General features: G+C 43.9%; 1 protein-coding gene and 1 long non-coding RNA gene across 3 annotated transcripts in view; one reads left to right on the top strand and one right to left on the bottom strand.

The window, feature by feature from the left end:
* Positions 1-3,073: 3,073 nt before the first annotated feature.
* On the bottom strand, positions 3,074-10,307 carry LOC150007837 (uncharacterized). The gene is made up of 2 exons (XR_016511849.1): positions 9,311-10,307; positions 3,074-3,458 (listed from the first exon to the last, which is right to left on the bottom strand). It is a non-coding gene; the product is annotated as an uncharacterized LOC150007837 (long non-coding RNA).
* A 140-nt stretch (positions 10,308-10,447) lies between these two features.
* IFNGR1 (interferon gamma receptor 1) overlaps positions 10,448-18,419 on the top strand; it is a 30,724-nt gene continuing 22,752 nt past the window's right edge. Inside the window, exon 1 of one of the 2 annotated variants that reach the window (XM_090279902.1) lies at positions 10,448-10,651. In XM_090279902.1, the coding sequence (XP_090136028.1) occupies positions 10,567-10,651 (85 nt within the window). In that variant the 5' untranslated portion in view covers positions 10,448-10,566. Of the gene's footprint in view, positions 10,682-18,419 lie in introns of both variants that reach the window. The other variant, XM_090279903.1, reaches the window with a different exon arrangement.

Here is an 18,419-nt window from a genome sequence, read left to right as displayed (position 1 = left end):
TCTTCTACCAGACTGCTGATGCGCTGTAGTGGAGGCGCAGAGCTTGTAGGTCTGTAGGTGCAAGAGCTATAAAAGGTAAAAATGGGGGAAATGCAAGCTGATGACACCGACAGATTAGCTACTTGCAATCACTGAAATCTAAGGCAGTAAGCATATTTTATTGTTGTTGTTGGACAAAGATAGTCATTTCTCATTCATCTCTAGAAAAACACATGCTGTTAGGTTTTTTTCTTTTCTTTTCTTTACCACTATTTGGTGGTTGCTAAGAGCCCAAGATAAGAAACTGGTTTCAAGATGTCGTTGTAAATAATTTCCTGATTATTCTTCATCACTTCAAGTAGAACTGATCGCTCTCTGCGGGGAAAACTTCTAGTAAGACAAAGGTTAATGTCATTTTTAGTCTCTCTCAGAGTAAATTCCTTCAGAGAGAGAATTATAGCTTATTTTCTTTGAATTTCTGGGGCAGGGCGATCTAGCAAATAATATTACACAGCTAACATTTATATGCTTACCTATTAGGCATGGGGCTAAGCACTGTTCATAATTATCTCATTTAATCTTCACAATGATCCTATGTGGTATACATTATTCTATCCCCACTTTACAGGTAATGAAATGGAGGCACAGAGAAGTTAAGTGACTTCCCCAAGATCACAATCAATAGTGATGGACACATTGAACCCAGATAGTCCAGTTTCAGAAGCTTTATGCTTCATTATTGTACTATATTGTCTCTCTCATAAAATGTCTGATGATAGACCGACTAAAGGAAAAACTACCTTGCTCACTCTTCACCTAGCTAGGATTCTGTAACAAGATTAACACACTTATCCACCTGATAAATTTCCCTGCAGGTAAAATTTTTCTTCACATAATTTGAAATAGTGTCTTAGTCTGTTTAGGCTGCTATAACAGAATACCATAGGCAGGGTGGCTTACAAAACACATACATTTATTTCTTATAGTTCTAGAAGCTGAAAGTCCAAGATCAAGGCACCTACAGGTTCAATGTCTGTTGAGGGCCTGTTTCCTGGTTCATAGAGAGCCATTTCTTCTCACTGTGTCCTCACATGATGAAGGGGTAAGGGAGATCTCTGGGCAGAGGCGGATTTAACAGCAGGCACGCCAGGTGCGTGCCTTGGGCCCCGACTTCTGAAGGGCCCCGCAAAACCATGTATTTTTATTTTCCCTGTCTCTCTTTTTTTTAAGGGGCCCAATATTTTCTTCTGCGTCCAGAGCCTTGGCCAATCTTAATCCGCTTGTCTCCTGGGTCTCTTTTATAATGGTTTTAATTCCATTCCCAAGGGCTTCACCCTCATGCTCTAATCTCCTGTCAAAGGCCCCAGCCCCAAATACCATAACTGTGGGAGTTAGGATTTAATATATGAATTTTGGGAGACACAGACATTCAGTCTATAGCAAGTAGTAAGGAATTGAAAATATCTTTTCATTTTGGTTTGACTTCTAGTCTGAAAAATCACATTATAAATTCTTCATTCACACACTTAATATATTTCAATTTTCTCTCTCTCTTTTTTTAAACTTAGGGTTTCTTTTCTTTTCTTTTTTAATTTAGAGAGCGGAGAAGGGAGGGAGAAAGAGAAGGGGAGAAACATTCAATGTGTACTTGCCTCTTGTGCACCCCCAACTGAGGACTTGGCCTGCAACCCAGGCATGTGCCCTGACTGGGAATCAAACCAGCGACCCTTTGGTTTGCAGGCCGATGCTCAATCCACTGAGCCACCCCAGCCATGGCATCAATTCTCTTTTTAGAGATGGTAGCACATATATTCTTTGATCAAAGTATTGATTATGGTAGCTTGGGTGGCAAGCTATCACTAAAAATTAACTTTAATTGAACTCCAATGCCTGCAGGAACCAAGAAGGTAGCATAAATTAAGTGGTGTGTGTGGTGATCAAGACAGTGGGTCCCTGGTTCAACTGGGGAACTGTGGGCTATAAGGAAATTTTTCATTTCTGTAGAGTTACAATTTCTGAGCAAATTTTACTGACATTTGGGATCTAAGGTAAAGGACAATCATGGAAGTGAATTTATGAGTGATTACTTAATAAGAATTCCAGAGAGATTTACTTCCCCAGAACTGTGTGATTTTTTTATGCCAAGGAAATATGAAGGCTCTCACTCTATCCCATCCCAGGACAATGGAGATATTTCCTGGGATGTAAAGCTGGATACTCAAGTCTTATCTTCACTCTGGAGAAATTTGTTTGCAGCCCAAAGGGTCAGAACTCAGGATCCTTTTCCTTTTGCATCTGCCTGCAGATTACAGAACTGTGGACCTAAATGTTCAACAAAGATTAAGATGGAGAGAAGCTTAAACTGAAGCCTTGTGAACCAGTGTAGTTCTAGGTTCTCAAAGTAGGAGGACTCTGGGTATCTAAAAAGCAGCAAGAGGGCCCTGGGCATTGGGGTGGTGAAGAAAAGCACTTAGAAAAAGAGGAAGAAGTCCTGAGAGAGGAAGTGTGAAGTATTGAGGACAAACTGTCTGCTTCTCTATGTTGCTTAGTTCTTTTTTAGAAATATGCTTGTCTAGACCAGTGTTTTATGTGATGTTGAGAAGTGTTTTCTAAAAGAACATGGCAGCAGTCCTTTATGAGATTGACCACACGTGGCTAGAAATTACTAAGTGGGCTCTTTTAGTTGCAAGGACAGAGATACTCAGATTACCTTTAGTGACAAAAGAGTCTGGTGAAGCTGTATAAGAAAGCCAAAAAAAGAAGCAGTCACCAATGAGTTGGTCCTCTGGGGCCACAGTGAGGGAACACTGCTCACGGTACACAAAGTACTACCAAGCCTCTGGTTACAGCTGCAGCTCCAAGACCTGGGCCTCTTGTTTTCCCCTTGACAGGGATCTTTGCTTACTATTCCAGTGTTCTACTTTCTGTCCTTGAGTTGTTTGTTTCTTCTTTTTTCTTCTCCCCCTTCTCCCCAGCCATCTTCCCTTCCATTGTGGTTTACATTCCAGCTCTCTAAAAGAGGATTTATTTAGATTGACCTGGCATTGAATGAGAAAAATTTCAGCTCAGTTAGAAAAACCAAACTGGCTGTGGCTTAAATCAATAAGACTTTATTTTTTGTTCTATAACAAGAGACTAGAGGTAGGCATTGCAGACATTGGTTCAGCTGTTTGGTGCTAATATCAGCACCTCAGGCTTATCTTCCTAGTCTTTCATTTGGCTGTTGGTTTTTCATCCTTAATCGTGTGGCCTCGTGGTTGCAAGATGGCTGCTGCAGATTCAGGCAGCATGTGTCTATATTTAAGTCAGGAAGATTGGAGATGGGTCGAGGCCAGCAAGTTCTCTTATTGCATCTGTTGTCCGTGCAAGCATGCATGCAGGAAGACTTCTGCTTATGTCTCATTGACCGGAACCACATCATGTGACTATGCTTAACTGCTGTGAATATTGGGAAAGCGAGTATTGAGGTTTTAGAGTCTCTATAGTAGGAAGACAACAAAGTAGAAAGACATTGGGAAAGGTTATTAGCAGTCAGCTAATGAAAAATATCTGTCACAGTCACTATCATGCATGTGGCATCTATCTTAGGCAGTTCTCAAACATAAGCCATCTACGAGAAGACTTTTTGCAAAATACTGAATAGTTATTCAATGTTAATGGGATGATAGATACTTGTCTAGGTGCAGTTGTTCTCTTTGGATAATGCTCACCACAATTTCAGTGCTTACATATTTGTGAACGATAGTAAGTGCTACGGCAAAAACAGAGCTAAGAAAGGGGCAGGGTGGAGGTGTGGAAAAGTTGAGAGGGCAGGGGAGTATTGGCCATAATTTACAGAACATCAGAATTTAGAACTAAATGCCATAAACTTTTCAATCTGCCTCTTTTAAAGAGAAGCTGGCAGATATTTCTGCTCTTGCAAAGAGGAGAAGGAAATGCACAGTGCCAGGAGACAAAAGTACACAGTTTTTGCTGCACGCCCAGTCTCTGTTCTCATTCAATAGCTGGCCTTTTAACTTCCTTCCTCTAGTCTGCGTTGAATGTGGACTACAAACCATAGCCTTGCTCCTGAGCAGCACTTCAGTTTGCACTTGGCCCTAGAATTATTCACCCCTTACCCTACAGTGGTTTTTAAAAGCTCACCGGAGGATATAGTAGGACCAATATATACTTGGATATTCTTAAGCCATTAGGCATTGGGTTTTTACCAAGGAAATTGGTAAATTGGCAAATGAACAAACTGCTCATTTGCCTTCCGTGTAGCTATATAAGATCTACATATTGAATTTTAAAATATATTTTACTGATCATCCTCCTACCTCTCTTACCAGCTTGTGAGCCCCACCCCCACCCCCAACCCTCAGCTTTATTCAGGCTAATTCTCCCTTATCTTTCACCTCCTAACATAATTGCAACTGCCTTAAGAAAGGGTTTTCTTAAAACTTAGACTAAGTTAAGTCTCTGTTTATGCTCCTGTGAATCCATTGCTCACCTTGATAACAATTACCACAATTTCAATAATTATTTGTGTAATAGCTTGAGTAATCCTTGTTTAATCCCTCGGTAGTGCTATGAGCACAGGGGCCATATCTGACTTGCTCAGGTCTATATCTCAGTGCATAGCAATGTTGGACATACAAACAGTGGCACTCAATAATAGTGAGTTCATAAATATCTCTAGTCCACAAGTGACTAGCACAGTGCCTCAAAAGGATAGTCCACTGTGGTAGAGGCTGATTGTGAAGCTCTGCTCAGATCCCCCTACAGAAATAGAATACTTAGTCCCATCCACTCTCCACCCCTGGCAGACACCCTCAGCTCTCAGCACACTTTGGAGAATGCCTCAGTTAAAAAATATGGTCAGTCCCAAATCATGTACCCCTTTAGGTGTGGTCTGCATCCAGTGTCTAATCAATGCTGGCAGCTGAAGGCCCAGCTAGTCATACCAGCTCAAGGTACCTCTAAAAGGCCATTGCAGACCCAAGAGGTTTCGGAAGCCTTTGTTGCGATGGCATTACAAATCAGCTTCTCCCTCTGCTCAGTCCTGTTTCCTCCACCTCTCTTTCACAGGGGCTGATCCTACAAGCATAAATGGGCTTGTCCTTCATGCTAATCTTCCCCCAGACTCTACTTTCTGGGTAACCCAAACTGTGATGGCTATTAAAAAAAAGGTTTAATGAACTGAATTGAATATTTTGTTCTATCCTACTCCATAAACTCCTTAAGAGCAAAGATCAGTTCTTATTTATCTGGGCACCCTTACAGTGACTAGAGGTGCCTTTCCTATAGTGAGTGCTATGGTCGCCCCCAAATCCACATGTTGAAATCCTAACCCTTGAAGGTGATGGTATTAGGAAGTTGGGCCTTTGGGAGGTGCTTAAGTCATGAGGGTGGAACCCTCATGAATGGGATTAGTGCCCTTGTAAAAGAGGTTCCAGAGAGATCCCGCCCTCTTCCATCATGTGAGGTTATGACAAGAAGTCTGCGATCCGGAAGAGAGCCCTCTGCAGTCCATGCTGGCACCCTGATCTCAGACTTCTAGCCTTCAGAACTGTGAGAAATAAAATTGTTTTTCCTAAGCCACCCAATCCATTACATATTGTTATAGCAATCCGAATGTACTAAGATAGTGGCATCATAAAATATTCCCCCAAATTTGACTAGACAGAGCCAAAGCCTTCCTATTCAAAGTGTGGCCCTAGAGCCAGTGACATTGGCACTCGCTGAGTATCTTATTAGAAATCTAGCATCTCAAGCCCCAACCTGAATCAGACCTACTGAATCCAACTCTGCATTTTAACAAGACCCCCAAGTGGTTCAACTGTACATTGAATTTGGAGAAGTACTGAGCTAAGGGATTTATTAATATAAATAAAAGTGATCTAGCTAATAATTCCTCTCGAGTTTATGCAGTACTTTTATATGGTTTTTCTCTCTAAAATTTTGCTTAACGCTGGTGTAATCATGCATTCTTTCATTCAACAAGTACTTATTGAGTGCCAATGGTTTCAGTCCTATGGAGCTTGAGAAAATAAATAACAATATGCATACTGTAGAGTGTGGGGAAAGGTACTAAGTGCCATGAAAAAACAGTAGGGCAGGATAAAAAGAAGAGAAGATGGGCTATGATTTCAAATTTTTGCAAAAGGGAATGATAGGCAGAGACATGAAGCAAGTGAGGTAGTCAGCTTTATGCACATCCACTGTGGCTGGAGTGGAATGGGAGAGGAGCAGCATAATAGCATCTGTGAAAGCGAGCAGATCTCAGGAGAGCCTCCTCAATAAATTGCTATTTGATATTTAATTGCTGAAAAGGTAATACAAGTGTCACGAGTGTATGTGCATGATATAGTCTTTCCTATTAGTCAGCTGGGCAACTGTTCAGCTAGCTGCCTGCTGAGCAGCCCAGCACCAAGGGATAGACAAGAGTCACACACAGTAACTATGCTATTGACTTAATGCAAGTTCACTCAGAGTAGAATATCAACATACATTAATATCCTACTCGCACTCTAATCGTCGTCGGCAGCCGTCCGTCTCGAGAGACGATGGTGTAGCTTCTTAAGAGTCTATCTGCACCGCCAAGAATGGCTGTGCAGTCCGACTCGGGAGTGACACGGTATCTGTCTCCTCCCATGTTGAATCGACATCTTGCGATGACGCTGGAGTGTCCTCTCCAGTGGAGCTGAAGCTACAGAGCCTGGGCAGGGTGATATGGAGGGTCTGCTGTTGCCCATGCAGCAGACCCCCCCTCTCTTCGCAGCTGAAGGGTCCAAGGGAAAGACGGAGTCAATACAGCTTGGCTTCAGGTGCGCCGCAGGAGTTGCCGGTGTTGACTACAACGTCAAACCGCCTTAGGGACTCCGGCTCCGGATTTTCTGTCGGGGTTTACTCCCTTAGCCTTTCCCCTGAAGAGGTATGCCGCAAGGCAGCGGAGGTTTTTTGGAGTCAGAGTTTTCCTTCTCTGATGTGCCCTGACTGGAAGATCGAACCAGCGACACTTAGCTCGCAGGCCGACGCTCAATCCACTGAGCCAAACCATAAAACTATATATTCCAAGAAAGATATCATCCAAAGAAGCAACACATTCCATTGTACAATTTTATGGGTTTTAAAAATGTTGTTGGTAGCAACTTGAAATGCTTTTGTCTAAAAAATAAACAGACAAATAGGTATTCAAAGATGATTCTGTGTGACAGAACTTCTCAGTAATTGAATAAATAAAAGATCAAACTATCTCATCAATAATTTCTAAACCGAAAGCAGGACCCAGAGATTGAACTCATGACCAAAGCATCACGACCTTCCTATAAACAAACTTTGGACAAATCAAAAGAATTAGAAGCTACTGATTATACCACAAATTATTACTCTATTGACTTTGTCATTAAAAAAAATCAGCCACCATGGCCAGGTGGGCCCCCGTTGTACTAATGCAAAGTGGGAAGAACACGCCCTCCCATCACGGGAGGGAAGTTGTAACCTGCCATAGCATCACCTAGATTCAGCACAGGTAGGTTCCAGGTTTGAAATACAGTGCAGCTACAAGTGTGTCTAAACACAGGGATGATGCTAAGACTTGCAACAATAATGGCTGTGACGCAGCCAGAAATGCCCCCAGTGGTCTGACAGAAGGTGGAAAGAGACATGTCTCATGACATACCTGTATTCTCCATGGTGGTGGCTGTTGCAAGTGTCGGAGATCTTGTACGCCAGGTGGACTGCAGGTGCACTGGTGGCAAGCGTGAACACTAGTGCCTGTGATCATGGGGAAGGTGTTATACTCTGCAATGAGGTTGTGGATGTTCCTCCTCCTGCAGCAGCCATGCTGTGGCCAGATGGATCCCCAGTTAAGAAAAGAGGGGGTGACTTTAGCCAAGGGAATGTTGCCACTGGGTGGTATGTGGTCAGAATTAGGAAGGGCAAGGACAGGGGGCAGTGGTTTTCCTATGGAGCAGGAGTGGTGTCCATAGGCTCCTCGGGGTCCATGGCAGGGATTTGGTGAACTGCCATGGATCTTACACTGCCACCTGGAGATGATACGACTGTGGTGGCATAGTATGGAGGAGTCGTGTCCATTTCGGTGTCATCATCCTGTAAAGCGGGCCGAGAGGTCAAACGTGTAGATGCTCTGGCAGTGATCGTAACAGGGGCCTGCCCCATTTGAGTGGCCAGGGGAAGGGTTCCTGCAGGCACCGAGGCAGGTGGAGGCAGAGAAGCAGCAGGCTGAGTGACCTGGGTCTTGTCCCCCGCAGTCTTTTTCCTTGGACCCTCAGATCTTTCCATGGTGTGCAGCTTTGGGTCCATGGCAAGGCAAGGAAGTTTAGCAGGCGGGGGCAGCTCACCTCGATCCCACCGCAGTGGTGGCAGTGGAAGCAAGAGCGGCCCAGACTGCTTTCTTTTGCGGGGCCTCCTGCTGGCAGAGGCCCGGGGAGAATTGCTGCTGGATTGCTTCTCCTTCCCTACACATACTGAATCTGGAGTGCTGGGCAGATGCCCACTGCTGTGGGGGCTGTCCCCATGATCCTGCCCTTTTTCCTCTACCTGGCTGGTCTTGTGTGCCGTGTCTTTTGGGGACTCTTCCGGGACCTTCCCCACCACCTCCTTTGGGAAAGGAAGTGGGACGATTATAGAGGGTCCCGGCTCCTCAGCCTTGACTGCCTGCTCAGGTGGTGAGCGCAGGCCAGAAGATCTGCGACCTGAATGACGAATAGGGCCCGGTCTCAAGCTTCCAGACCTCCCGGATGTACAAGCAGGAAGCACAGGCTTCTGCGGGGGGTCCTTCCATTTCACCAACTGGTGGACTTCCAGAGGGAAGCGCACAGTCTGTGCGAGAGGACACCGCCCTCTCGGGACAAGGCCGAAGGCCGATGGACCGGGAGCATGACAGAAATGAAATAGTGGGTGGAAATGTCTGACAGCAGGGTGGTCCCAGCCAGGTGGGCCATAATCACGGGTGACATGGTGATGGCCACCAGGCAAGGGATGGTGGCCGCGGCGGAGGCGGCAGAAGAACAAGCGAATCCGAGAAATGAAATTGCCCATGTAGGGGCAGTTGTGCGCCAAACGAACTCAAATAAGAGTGGAAACAGGGAGAGTCTCTCCTTTGCTTCCTCCTCCTCTGGGGTTCTAGCACACACTGAACTGACTTCAGCCAGGACCTTCTGATGTCTCCATGGAAACATCAATGGACCTTGAGAGGTCACAGAGGAAGGGGCGGGGCCTCCCTGAATGGCCAATCCCATCATGACCTTCTAGCACCTGGGACCTGCATCTCTGTGTAATAATCTAAGAGAAATATAATACACACAATCAATGGGGGATAACAAACCTGGGCCCCAGAATCTCAGTCTACAGGTCCGGGAGACAGCACGGTGGGCAGAGGAGTCGTCAGCATCTTGTAAGGAAGGATCTCTGGAGACAGGTAGGCAGCAGGGCAGGTGAAGTCCTCAGTCCAGCAAGGCAGAGCCTCTGAGAGCAGATGCCAAGGGAGATCAGCATTGCATGGAGCAGCACTCCTGTGTGTGGAGCTCTGCTGTCTCAGCAGTGGTCTGGACTTGCCTCAGTTATACCTTGAAAGTGGTGTACTCCACCCTTCTGGGTCTTTTGATCAATATCTTGGCACCCCCGATGTCAAGTGGGGAATTTGCCCAGGAGTCTATCTATAGGTGGTCCCCCTCTGCAGACATGGCTATTCTAGGCATGTGTGCAGATATCTTAGGTGTGTCTCCTTGCCAGAAGTATCTGCTCTGACTTAGGTGGTTTCCCTCTTGAAACAAAGCGTCATGGCTGACTGGCAGCCATCTTGGTTGACATGAGTGATGCCACTTTGTTTTATATACTTTATGCTATCTTGATCGGACCCATGCCATTTTATTGGTCCTGTTCGCCACATTAAGTTGTTTTCCCTCCAAGGAATAGTGTAGATTTTGGGTAAGCCAAATTGACTTGGACTGTGCAAGTTTGCACAAAACATTTCACCAGTGAAGCTTCAGGTTCCTCAGACACAAATGCCGGGATTGGAGAAGACTCATAAACTCTTTCTGCTCTGAGCTCTCGGGTTCTCAGACGCCTTGATGGCTAAATCTAATAGGGAAAAAAGATTGTGGCTGGTTTGTAGCCTAGGGCAAAGTTCTGCAACCCAAGGATACTGGGAAAATAGGAAGTAGAATAACGGGAGGTGGTGCCAAGACGAAAAAACGTAAACTTTGGACCCAAGTTCCTCACAAACCCGCGGGCCCAGGTCGAGACCACAGACTTTCAGGCGCTTAACACTGCGATACCTGGAAGCTGCTTTCTCCTGGCCTTCAGGTCCTACTCCCGCCTCTGCCCACGATCCCTTCCCAGTCAATCTCCCCTCCCACCCCCAGACCCCGCCCCGCTAACCTAACCCCCGCCTCCACGCTCTGGCCCCGCCTCCCCGCCCGCAACTGGCTTGCGGGGACTAGTCCCGCCTCCCGATCCTGATCTTGCTTCCCATTGCCAGTGCGAACTGGAGCCCTGGTCCGCAGCGGCGGAAGTGACGTGCGGCCCAGGCCGGAGGGCTCCGCGAGCGGAGAGCCGCTCCCGGGCTCCCTACGGAGCACCATGGCTTTCCTCCTTCTGCTAGTCCTCATCACGCAGGCCGAGAGCATGGCTGAGATGAGCACCACGGGTCCAGAGCTGTCCTCGGGTACTGTCGCCTGCGGCAGGGTCGCGGCTGGTTGGTGCCGGGAAGGGAAGGGAGGAAGCCGCCCTGGCCGGGAAGCCCCGCCCGGCGGGGGCCGCACCCGCACCTGCACCCGCCTGGACTCGCAGGTCTTCAGACGCACGGGGGCGTCGGGCCCCATGGGGGAGGCAGCCGGGAAGGCGACTCTGGGTCTCCGCGGTTTGCCCACTTCAGTTCCCTTTCTCTGGGCTCTTCCGTTGTTGGACAAACAGCAACACTTCTCAGTTCTTCGCTTCTCTTAATTGAGTTTTAAATACTGTATGTGAGTTTTCTGGTCAGCATTTGTAAACTGTGGCCGCAGCTCATGACAAGACTATACTCTTAGGGCGGACCCAGAATTCTTAGGATGGGAGCGAAGTTCTTCGGCCAGCTGAGAGTTACGTGCCAGCCATTGACCATCCTAGTCTGGGAGTGGTGCAGGGCGAGCCAGATTTGTCAGGTGGTAGGTGTCTTCGCATAGCTTAGTTCCTGGAAGCATTTATTTCTGCCTGCTTATTGAGCTTCACCAGGAAACAGGTGCTGAGAATACGCTTTTCTAAAGCTCGGTGTAACGGTGATTCAGAGCTCTAATAAAATCAGGAAACCCTTTGGCAAGAGGGATAAACCTAAATTATCGGAAATCCAGTTTGTCTTGAGTGTCTCCTCGGTGTCCACAGCTAGGACTCTCCTGGGACGGGTCAGGGGGACCCAGCCTCCATCAACCTTGGCAAACTCTGGATCTGAAGCTCTGTATTAGGACTTCGTCCATGAGCACCTTTCTGTTAAGTGTGCTGCATTCATATCCAGCTCTCCTTTGGCTTGTTCTTTAAAAGTCAAGCAAACACATAGTCATATTCTTTGGGCAAGGCATTGTATCAGGTGTCGGGAACACAAAAATGGGAGTTACTATATATAATCATGATTATATAGCTAACAGTTAAGTGGTAGGCACCGTTTGTTCTTAAGTCCTCACATCTCATTTTCACAGCAACCCTATAAAGTAGGCAATATTGGTATCTCCATTTATGGATGAGAAATTGAGGCACAGAGAAGTCTACCCAACTTGTGGAGAAGTCACTGGTACTCAGTAGGGAGCCTGGTAGTTGGGCTCCTGACTCCCAAGTTCTTAACTTCTCTGCAAACTGCCATTGACTAGGTCAAGTTACCATCCACAAGGGCAGCTTCTACATTGTGATAAGAGCTTGAACGTATGGGTACCTGGCTCTGACCAGGGGAGTCAGAGACGATGACCCTAGAGCTGGAACTGGAGGCTACAGAGAGGCTTGTTGTGCAGAGAAAGAGGTGTGAAACAGCATGTCGAATTAGTGGAATATTAAGCATTTTATTGAAGACTGTGTGTGAGGTTACGAGAGGAGAGGTAGGAACCAGTCATGGTCACATGTACCAGCAACAGATAGAAACACGGTTCTGCCTGACTTAGGCATAAAGAGGAATTGATTGGCTCAGAGAGTCTACGCAAGAGTTAAGCAGAAAGGTAGAGATGCCAACTGGGCCTCAGAAAGCTGAACCAGGAAGTCAGACTGCCAAGACTCCATTTCTTATTACTGACTCTCTCACATTGACAACTTTCCCTAGTTGGCAGCAGTTGTGGATGTTGACAGCTTTTGGGTTTTGACATTTTGCAGTTTCTTCCATCCTAACAAATCCAAGGAAGGCTGTGATTTGCCCAGCTTGGGTTGGGTGCCAACTCGTTCAGGAAGTACATTATTTCAGGGGATGGCAGAAGGGGAGTTCCCAGAAGAGAAGTACTGTTTCTGATAGAAGTACAGGTGCTGAACTAACAAAGAATATGCTCACTATACCTTGCTCAAGTCACTGAGCAGCCATTGGTTTATTTTAAGAGGAGAAATGATTTTGTGCAGGATTAGATAGGCCATTTAGAAAAACCATTCATCTGGTAAAATAGTTTGGGGGCAGAATCAAAGGAGGGATGCCAGTTAGGTAGCTGCTTAAGTCTGGAAGGAGCTGGTTAGAGGTGACAGTTGAAATGGAGAAGAGAGGACTGTTGGGTGAACATTTGGAAGGCTGAGTCAGCAGGGTTCAGTAACTGGATGTGGAAGAGAGGAAGAGGATGACTCAGGTTCCTGGCCGAGTGTTAAACCAAGTGCCAGGCTCTACCTTATGGGTACAGGGCCCTGCTAAGCATGGCACCTCTTGTAACTGCACCTTTTGGGCATTCTTGAAGCATGCCCTGGGAGTAGAATTGCCTGCTTGTCCCTCACAGAAAGATCTGCTATAGCCTTCTGTACACCAGTTTTTTTTAAACACAGCTGTTGGCAACAGCCCCCCGCCCCACCTTCCGTTTTTCAGTGTATTTTCAATACAGTCTCCTAGTTTTTTCAATTCATTTCTCTAGATTTTGTTGTGTTCCCTTTGATTTAAAAGTAAGTTTAAAATGCAAAATCTCCAGAGTATAGGAGGAAAACCCCCAGGGGCAACCTGCTTCTGCCTCTCAGTTGTCTCAGTTAACTCCCCTGACTCCTCAATGCCTGGCATTGAATACACACTCAAATGTGTTAACTCTTATTAGTGCTGGGTTTGACTGTGTATGTGGAACTTCATCTTACATGAGGGAACCTGGTAGGAACAGGGAAACAGGTAAGGGATTATAGCCAGTGTCTGCAAAATCCAAATGGTTGGCAATATATTCAGTTATGGTCTTTCGTTAATATTTCTTAAGTGAATTTATAGGGAAAGTAAATCCATGTGTGCCATCTAATAATCAATAGTGTTTCACTTTTCATATACTTTTACATGTAAAAGTAGTATATATATTTTAAGTGAATCAGTGCCTTCTAGTGGCTACCTTCTTCCAGTTTGATCTCCTACTCTGGGTATTATCTGGAGAACACACTGTACTTTAGCATAGATGTGGGAGTCTTAACTCACCTCCACTTTTTCAACTATGCTTGTAGTCAGTCTATGACTTGAGGATAATGTTCTGCATGTATTTAAATTTTTCATTATTTTCTTTAGATTCTGTTTTTATTTATTTCAGACATCCAGATATTTAAGACAATGCAATTTAATTATACTTACTGAACAAGTATTAATAATAATTTTCTTTTTCATTTTATTCTGATTCATGATTCATATGAACTTCGCGATTTCCACATTTCGGTTCTACATAAAAATATATATATACCTAAAGAACTGAAGAGAAAAAGAACTAATTTGAAGAGCTATCTTATAAAATTTGGCAGCACACAGCAATAATACAGTTGTATGAACTACATCAATAATTAATGGTTCCATTTTAGTGAACCAGAATGAGAGTTGAACCAGAATTAAATGACTTTCTGAAGGAAGGAATCAGTTTACCATAATTTTCTTATTAAGGAAGTGTCTTTATTTTAGATTATCCCAATGCATAGCAACCCGAATACATGCTATCCATTTCAGTCATGTCCATTCTAAAGAAATGATTTACTTTAATACATTGTTCAAATTTTGCAGTGGCTATCATTTATTTTATTGTGATAGTATAATAAATTGGGCAAAATTACTTAAAGCAGGTGCTTGTGAAGTCATCAGAAAATAACCATTTCCAATTCCTATTTATGTGTGGAGGTTATTTTCCTGTTACTTTATTAAACTATCATAAAAATGACACTTATGCACCTTTTCTTAATTAAAAAATCAATGAAAGTTTACATAGTGTCAAGATTTCAGGTAACTCCTCTAAGCCATTGTCATTGGTAAAAACATGTATACTAATATTACCTCCCTCATAGGATGGCTGTGGCGCTTAGCTGAGATGAGTTATAAAAAAGTTGAGCACATCCCTTGTTTTGTAGGAACTTTCAATAATGTGCATTACTATTTTAACAAATATACTTTAAAATATTAAATTATTTAGTTATATATGAGAAGTTATGTTTTAAAAAAAACCTCATCCAGATCAATAGCAGAAATTTAAATAGGCTCAGCAGCTAACTTGTTCTTCCACCTTTTCCTTCCTCAGACTAAAAAGGCCTCTTATTTTTTCAGTTCCTAAATTATTTCTCAACTTAGAATGACTTAGTCCAAATTAGCCTTGAGAAATGACCACTGTCAGGGACTGGATGGGTCTCTACCAATTAGAATTCATTGGCATGCCAAGCAAACCCAAGTAGATGAAAATTGAATAAACAGGCAAGCATAAAATCCTGTGTTTTAGGTCAGAAAAGTGGATGAGCAGATGTTTCTTGGGTAAGCCCTCACTTGTTGGTGGTTTGAGTGAAAGATCTGGGGGGTTTTAGTTAATTACAAGTTCAGTATAAGCCACTATTCCATATGCCCACATCTCAGGAAAAAAAAGGGGGGCGGGGAGAAAGTACTTCATTCACATCTGTTGCATCACTTCTGAGCTTTATGTTTTAAGAGATAGAATGAATGATAAAACCATGGGTCCTGAAAATAGACAGGTATAAGAGAAGACTGCAGGGATACTGTGGGTCTTGACTCAGTTGAGGACTGATTACATAGAAGGTGAAATAAACTTGAAGGGTTTTAGGTTTCCTCACTCGAACCCTTAGTTCTGAAACTTCTGCAGGTATAAGAAAACAGAATAGGGATGTAATGTACAACATAATGACTGTAGCTAACACTGCTATACAGTATATTAAAAATTTGTTAAAAGAGAGTAGATCCCAGAAGTTCTCATCACAAGGAAAAATATATTTGTTTTTTTCTTTTCCTTCTTGTGTCTATATGAGATGATGGATGTTAACTAAACTTCCTGTGCTTATCATTTTGCAGCATATGTATCTCAAGTCTGCTGTACATCTTAATCTTGAACAATACTGTATGTCCTTTATATCCCAATAAAACGGAAAGGATAAAAGGGAAAAGGTTGGGAAGCTTTAAGAAAAATAGCCATGTTGTCAACATTATAAAACCATTCAGGAGGTAGCTTGTGAAAAATATATTCTGAAGAAAACTCGGAAGTCTTGATTTGATATTTTTCGCTTTTTTCATCTGAATTTCTTATGCCATTTCTCAGTTTGCAGTGTAAGAAAAAATCTTTGTGAAAATACCCATGGCCCTGCATCTTCAATTTGGGGAGGGTGTTAGATTTTTTTATCTGAGAGTTGCTCATTCAGGAAAGGGTCTGGATGCTTTGTTTTTGAGTTGTGGTGTCAGATGACTTCAAATCCACAAAAACAACTTACTCACTGGACCCTTTATTTTCACTTCTTTTTTTTCTTCTCTCTTCACCTGAGGCGGAGGTTCCTCCAACACCCTAGGCTCGGTTGGAAACTGCTCTGTCCAACAGAGATTTCACGACCACGGTGAAACAGCTCTATCCAGGACACTATATTATGTCTGGGGGGAAGGAAGGTGGCTGCTCTCTCTAGGGGAGAACAGCAGTCAGACATCTGTCCCTCATGATTTTTATTGAGGAGGATACACACGAGAGATACAAGGTCAAAAATAATAAATCATCAATAACTTTTAGGTGTTCAGATTACAGTTGACAGTAACAGATTACATGTACAGTACAGAGGGCACTGTGACCAGTCTGTGTCAGGGTCTATTAAACATCTTGATGCCACACTGGCTTAAGTGCAAGGTTTCATACATTCCTTGCTAGAGATTGTTTATGTTACATTAAAGATAAGAAAAGCAGAGCAAGTTCTAAAGCATAATAAGCATTCTTTAAATCTAATTCCCATGGAAACCCTCTTGAGTGGTTTTCAGTTATATCTCCCACGCAGCCTTATGTTGAGACTTAAAGACAAGCACAGCCGGGATGCCGGCGGCAGGTCATGCTCAGGCTGGGTCTACAATTCCCTAAACCACAAGGAGCGGTTCCCTGCATTTACGCAGATACATTTTTTTTTTTAATTGTTCCATTACAGTTGTCCCAATTTTCCCTCTTTGCTCTCCTCTTCTCTGCCCACACCCCTCTCACATAGCCAATCCCCACCCTGTTGTCCATGTCCCTGGGTCATTTATACTAGTTAGGCGCTTACCCTTGTTTCCCCTTTTTATCCCATTTCCCCCTCCCCTCTGATTGCTGTCAGTCTGTTCCTTGTTTCCATGTCTCTGGTTCTGTTTTGTTCCGTTGTTTGTTTTGTTCATTAGGTTCCTGTATTGGGTGAGATCATGTGGTATTTGTCTTTTACCGACTGCCTTATTTCACTTAGCATAATTGTCTCTGGTTCCATCCATGCTGTCGAGAAAGGGAGGAGTTCCTTCTTCCTTTCTGCTATGTAGTATTCCATTGTGTAAATGGGCCACAGATTTTTGATCCACTTATTTACTGATGGGCACTTAGGCTGTTTCCAGCACTTGGCTATTGTAAATAGTGCTGCTATGAACATAGGGGTGCATAGGTTCTTCTGAATTGGTACTTCAGGATTCTTAAAGTATAATCCCAGCAGTGGAATTGCTGGATCAAAAGGTAGTTCCTTTTTTAGTTTTTTGAGGAAATTCCATACTATTTTCCATAGTGGCTGCACCAGTCTGCATTCCCACCAACAGTGCACTAGGGTTCCCTTTTCTCCACATCCTCACCAGCGCTTGTTTGTTGATTTGTTTATGATGGCCATTCTGACCCGTGTGAGGTGGTATCTCATTGTGGTTTTTAATTTGTATCCTCTGATGGCTAGTGATGTTGAGCATCCCTTCATATGCCTGTGGGCCCTCTGTGTACCCTCTTGGAGAAGTGTCTGTTTAGGTCCTTTGGCATTTTTTAATCGGATTGTTTGTCTTCCTGGTGTTGGGTCATATGAGTTCTTTATATATTTTGCAGATCAAACCCCTGTCCAAGGTATCATTGGCAAATGTTTTCTCATATGATTGGTTTCCTTTTCATTTTGATGTTTTCTTTAGTTGTGCAAAAGCTTTTTAATTTCATGTAGTCTTATTTGTTTATTGATGCTGGAAATCAAGACTTCTGATTTGAGGTATTTAATGATCCGAGCAGCGAGCTAGACTTGCTGCTGCTGACAGTCTCTGACTGCTCAGGACTCAGGATCTTAAAGACATCCTGTCACTTAAACAGAATCTTGCTGAGTACTCCATCTTCCCTGAAGTTGATAAGGAAATCAGACAAAATTAAGTATAAATGGTGTTTAACCTTAATTGCTTTCTGACAAATGGTGTTTAACCTTAATTGCTTTCTGAACAGTGCATCCGTTCCTTAGCCTTAAAAGAGTAAGTGATTAGATTTCTGTTTTCCTGTCTTTCTGTCTAGGAATGCTATATAGACTTGTTGGTCAGGAAGCTTTCTCTTTAGTTAATCCTTTAAGCTTCCTCTGTTGTAAGTTTCAAGTATTTTTTAAACATTCCCAGGATCTGCCTGTGAGCTCTTTCCTGGACCCTCCCTGTTAATTAGCATATCTGTAAAATCCAATAAAAGGAGGATGAGGCTTCCAGCTCTCCGCTGTTGGTCTGAGGGAGCCACAGTCCTCCGTGAGTACTGGCTATTCATCCTGCTTATTGGAATTACCTCAGCTTCCCTGGCCATATTTAACATCATATCTGTACACTACAGTTTATTCTTTCCTTTACTTCGCTTGCCCGAGAGGATATATTGGCAAAAATATTGCTGCATGGGATATTGGAAATTTTCATGCCTATATTTTCCTCTGTCTCTGTCTCTGACAGATACCGTGTCACTCCCGAGTCAGACTGCACAACCATTCTCGGCGGTGCAGATAGACTCTTAAGAAGCTACATCATCGTCTCTCGAGACGGACGGCTGCCGATGCCGATATTTTCCTCTAGGACTTTTATGGTGTCA

Source organism: Furipterus horrens, unplaced genomic scaffold (assembly GCF_987537825.1).
Source record: "Furipterus horrens unplaced genomic scaffold, mFurHor1.1.pri manual_scaffold_6, whole genome shotgun sequence".
Classification (NCBI taxonomy): domain Eukaryota; kingdom Metazoa; phylum Chordata; class Mammalia; order Chiroptera; family Furipteridae; genus Furipterus; species Furipterus horrens.
This window is presented reverse-complemented; position numbering and strand designations above follow the sequence as displayed.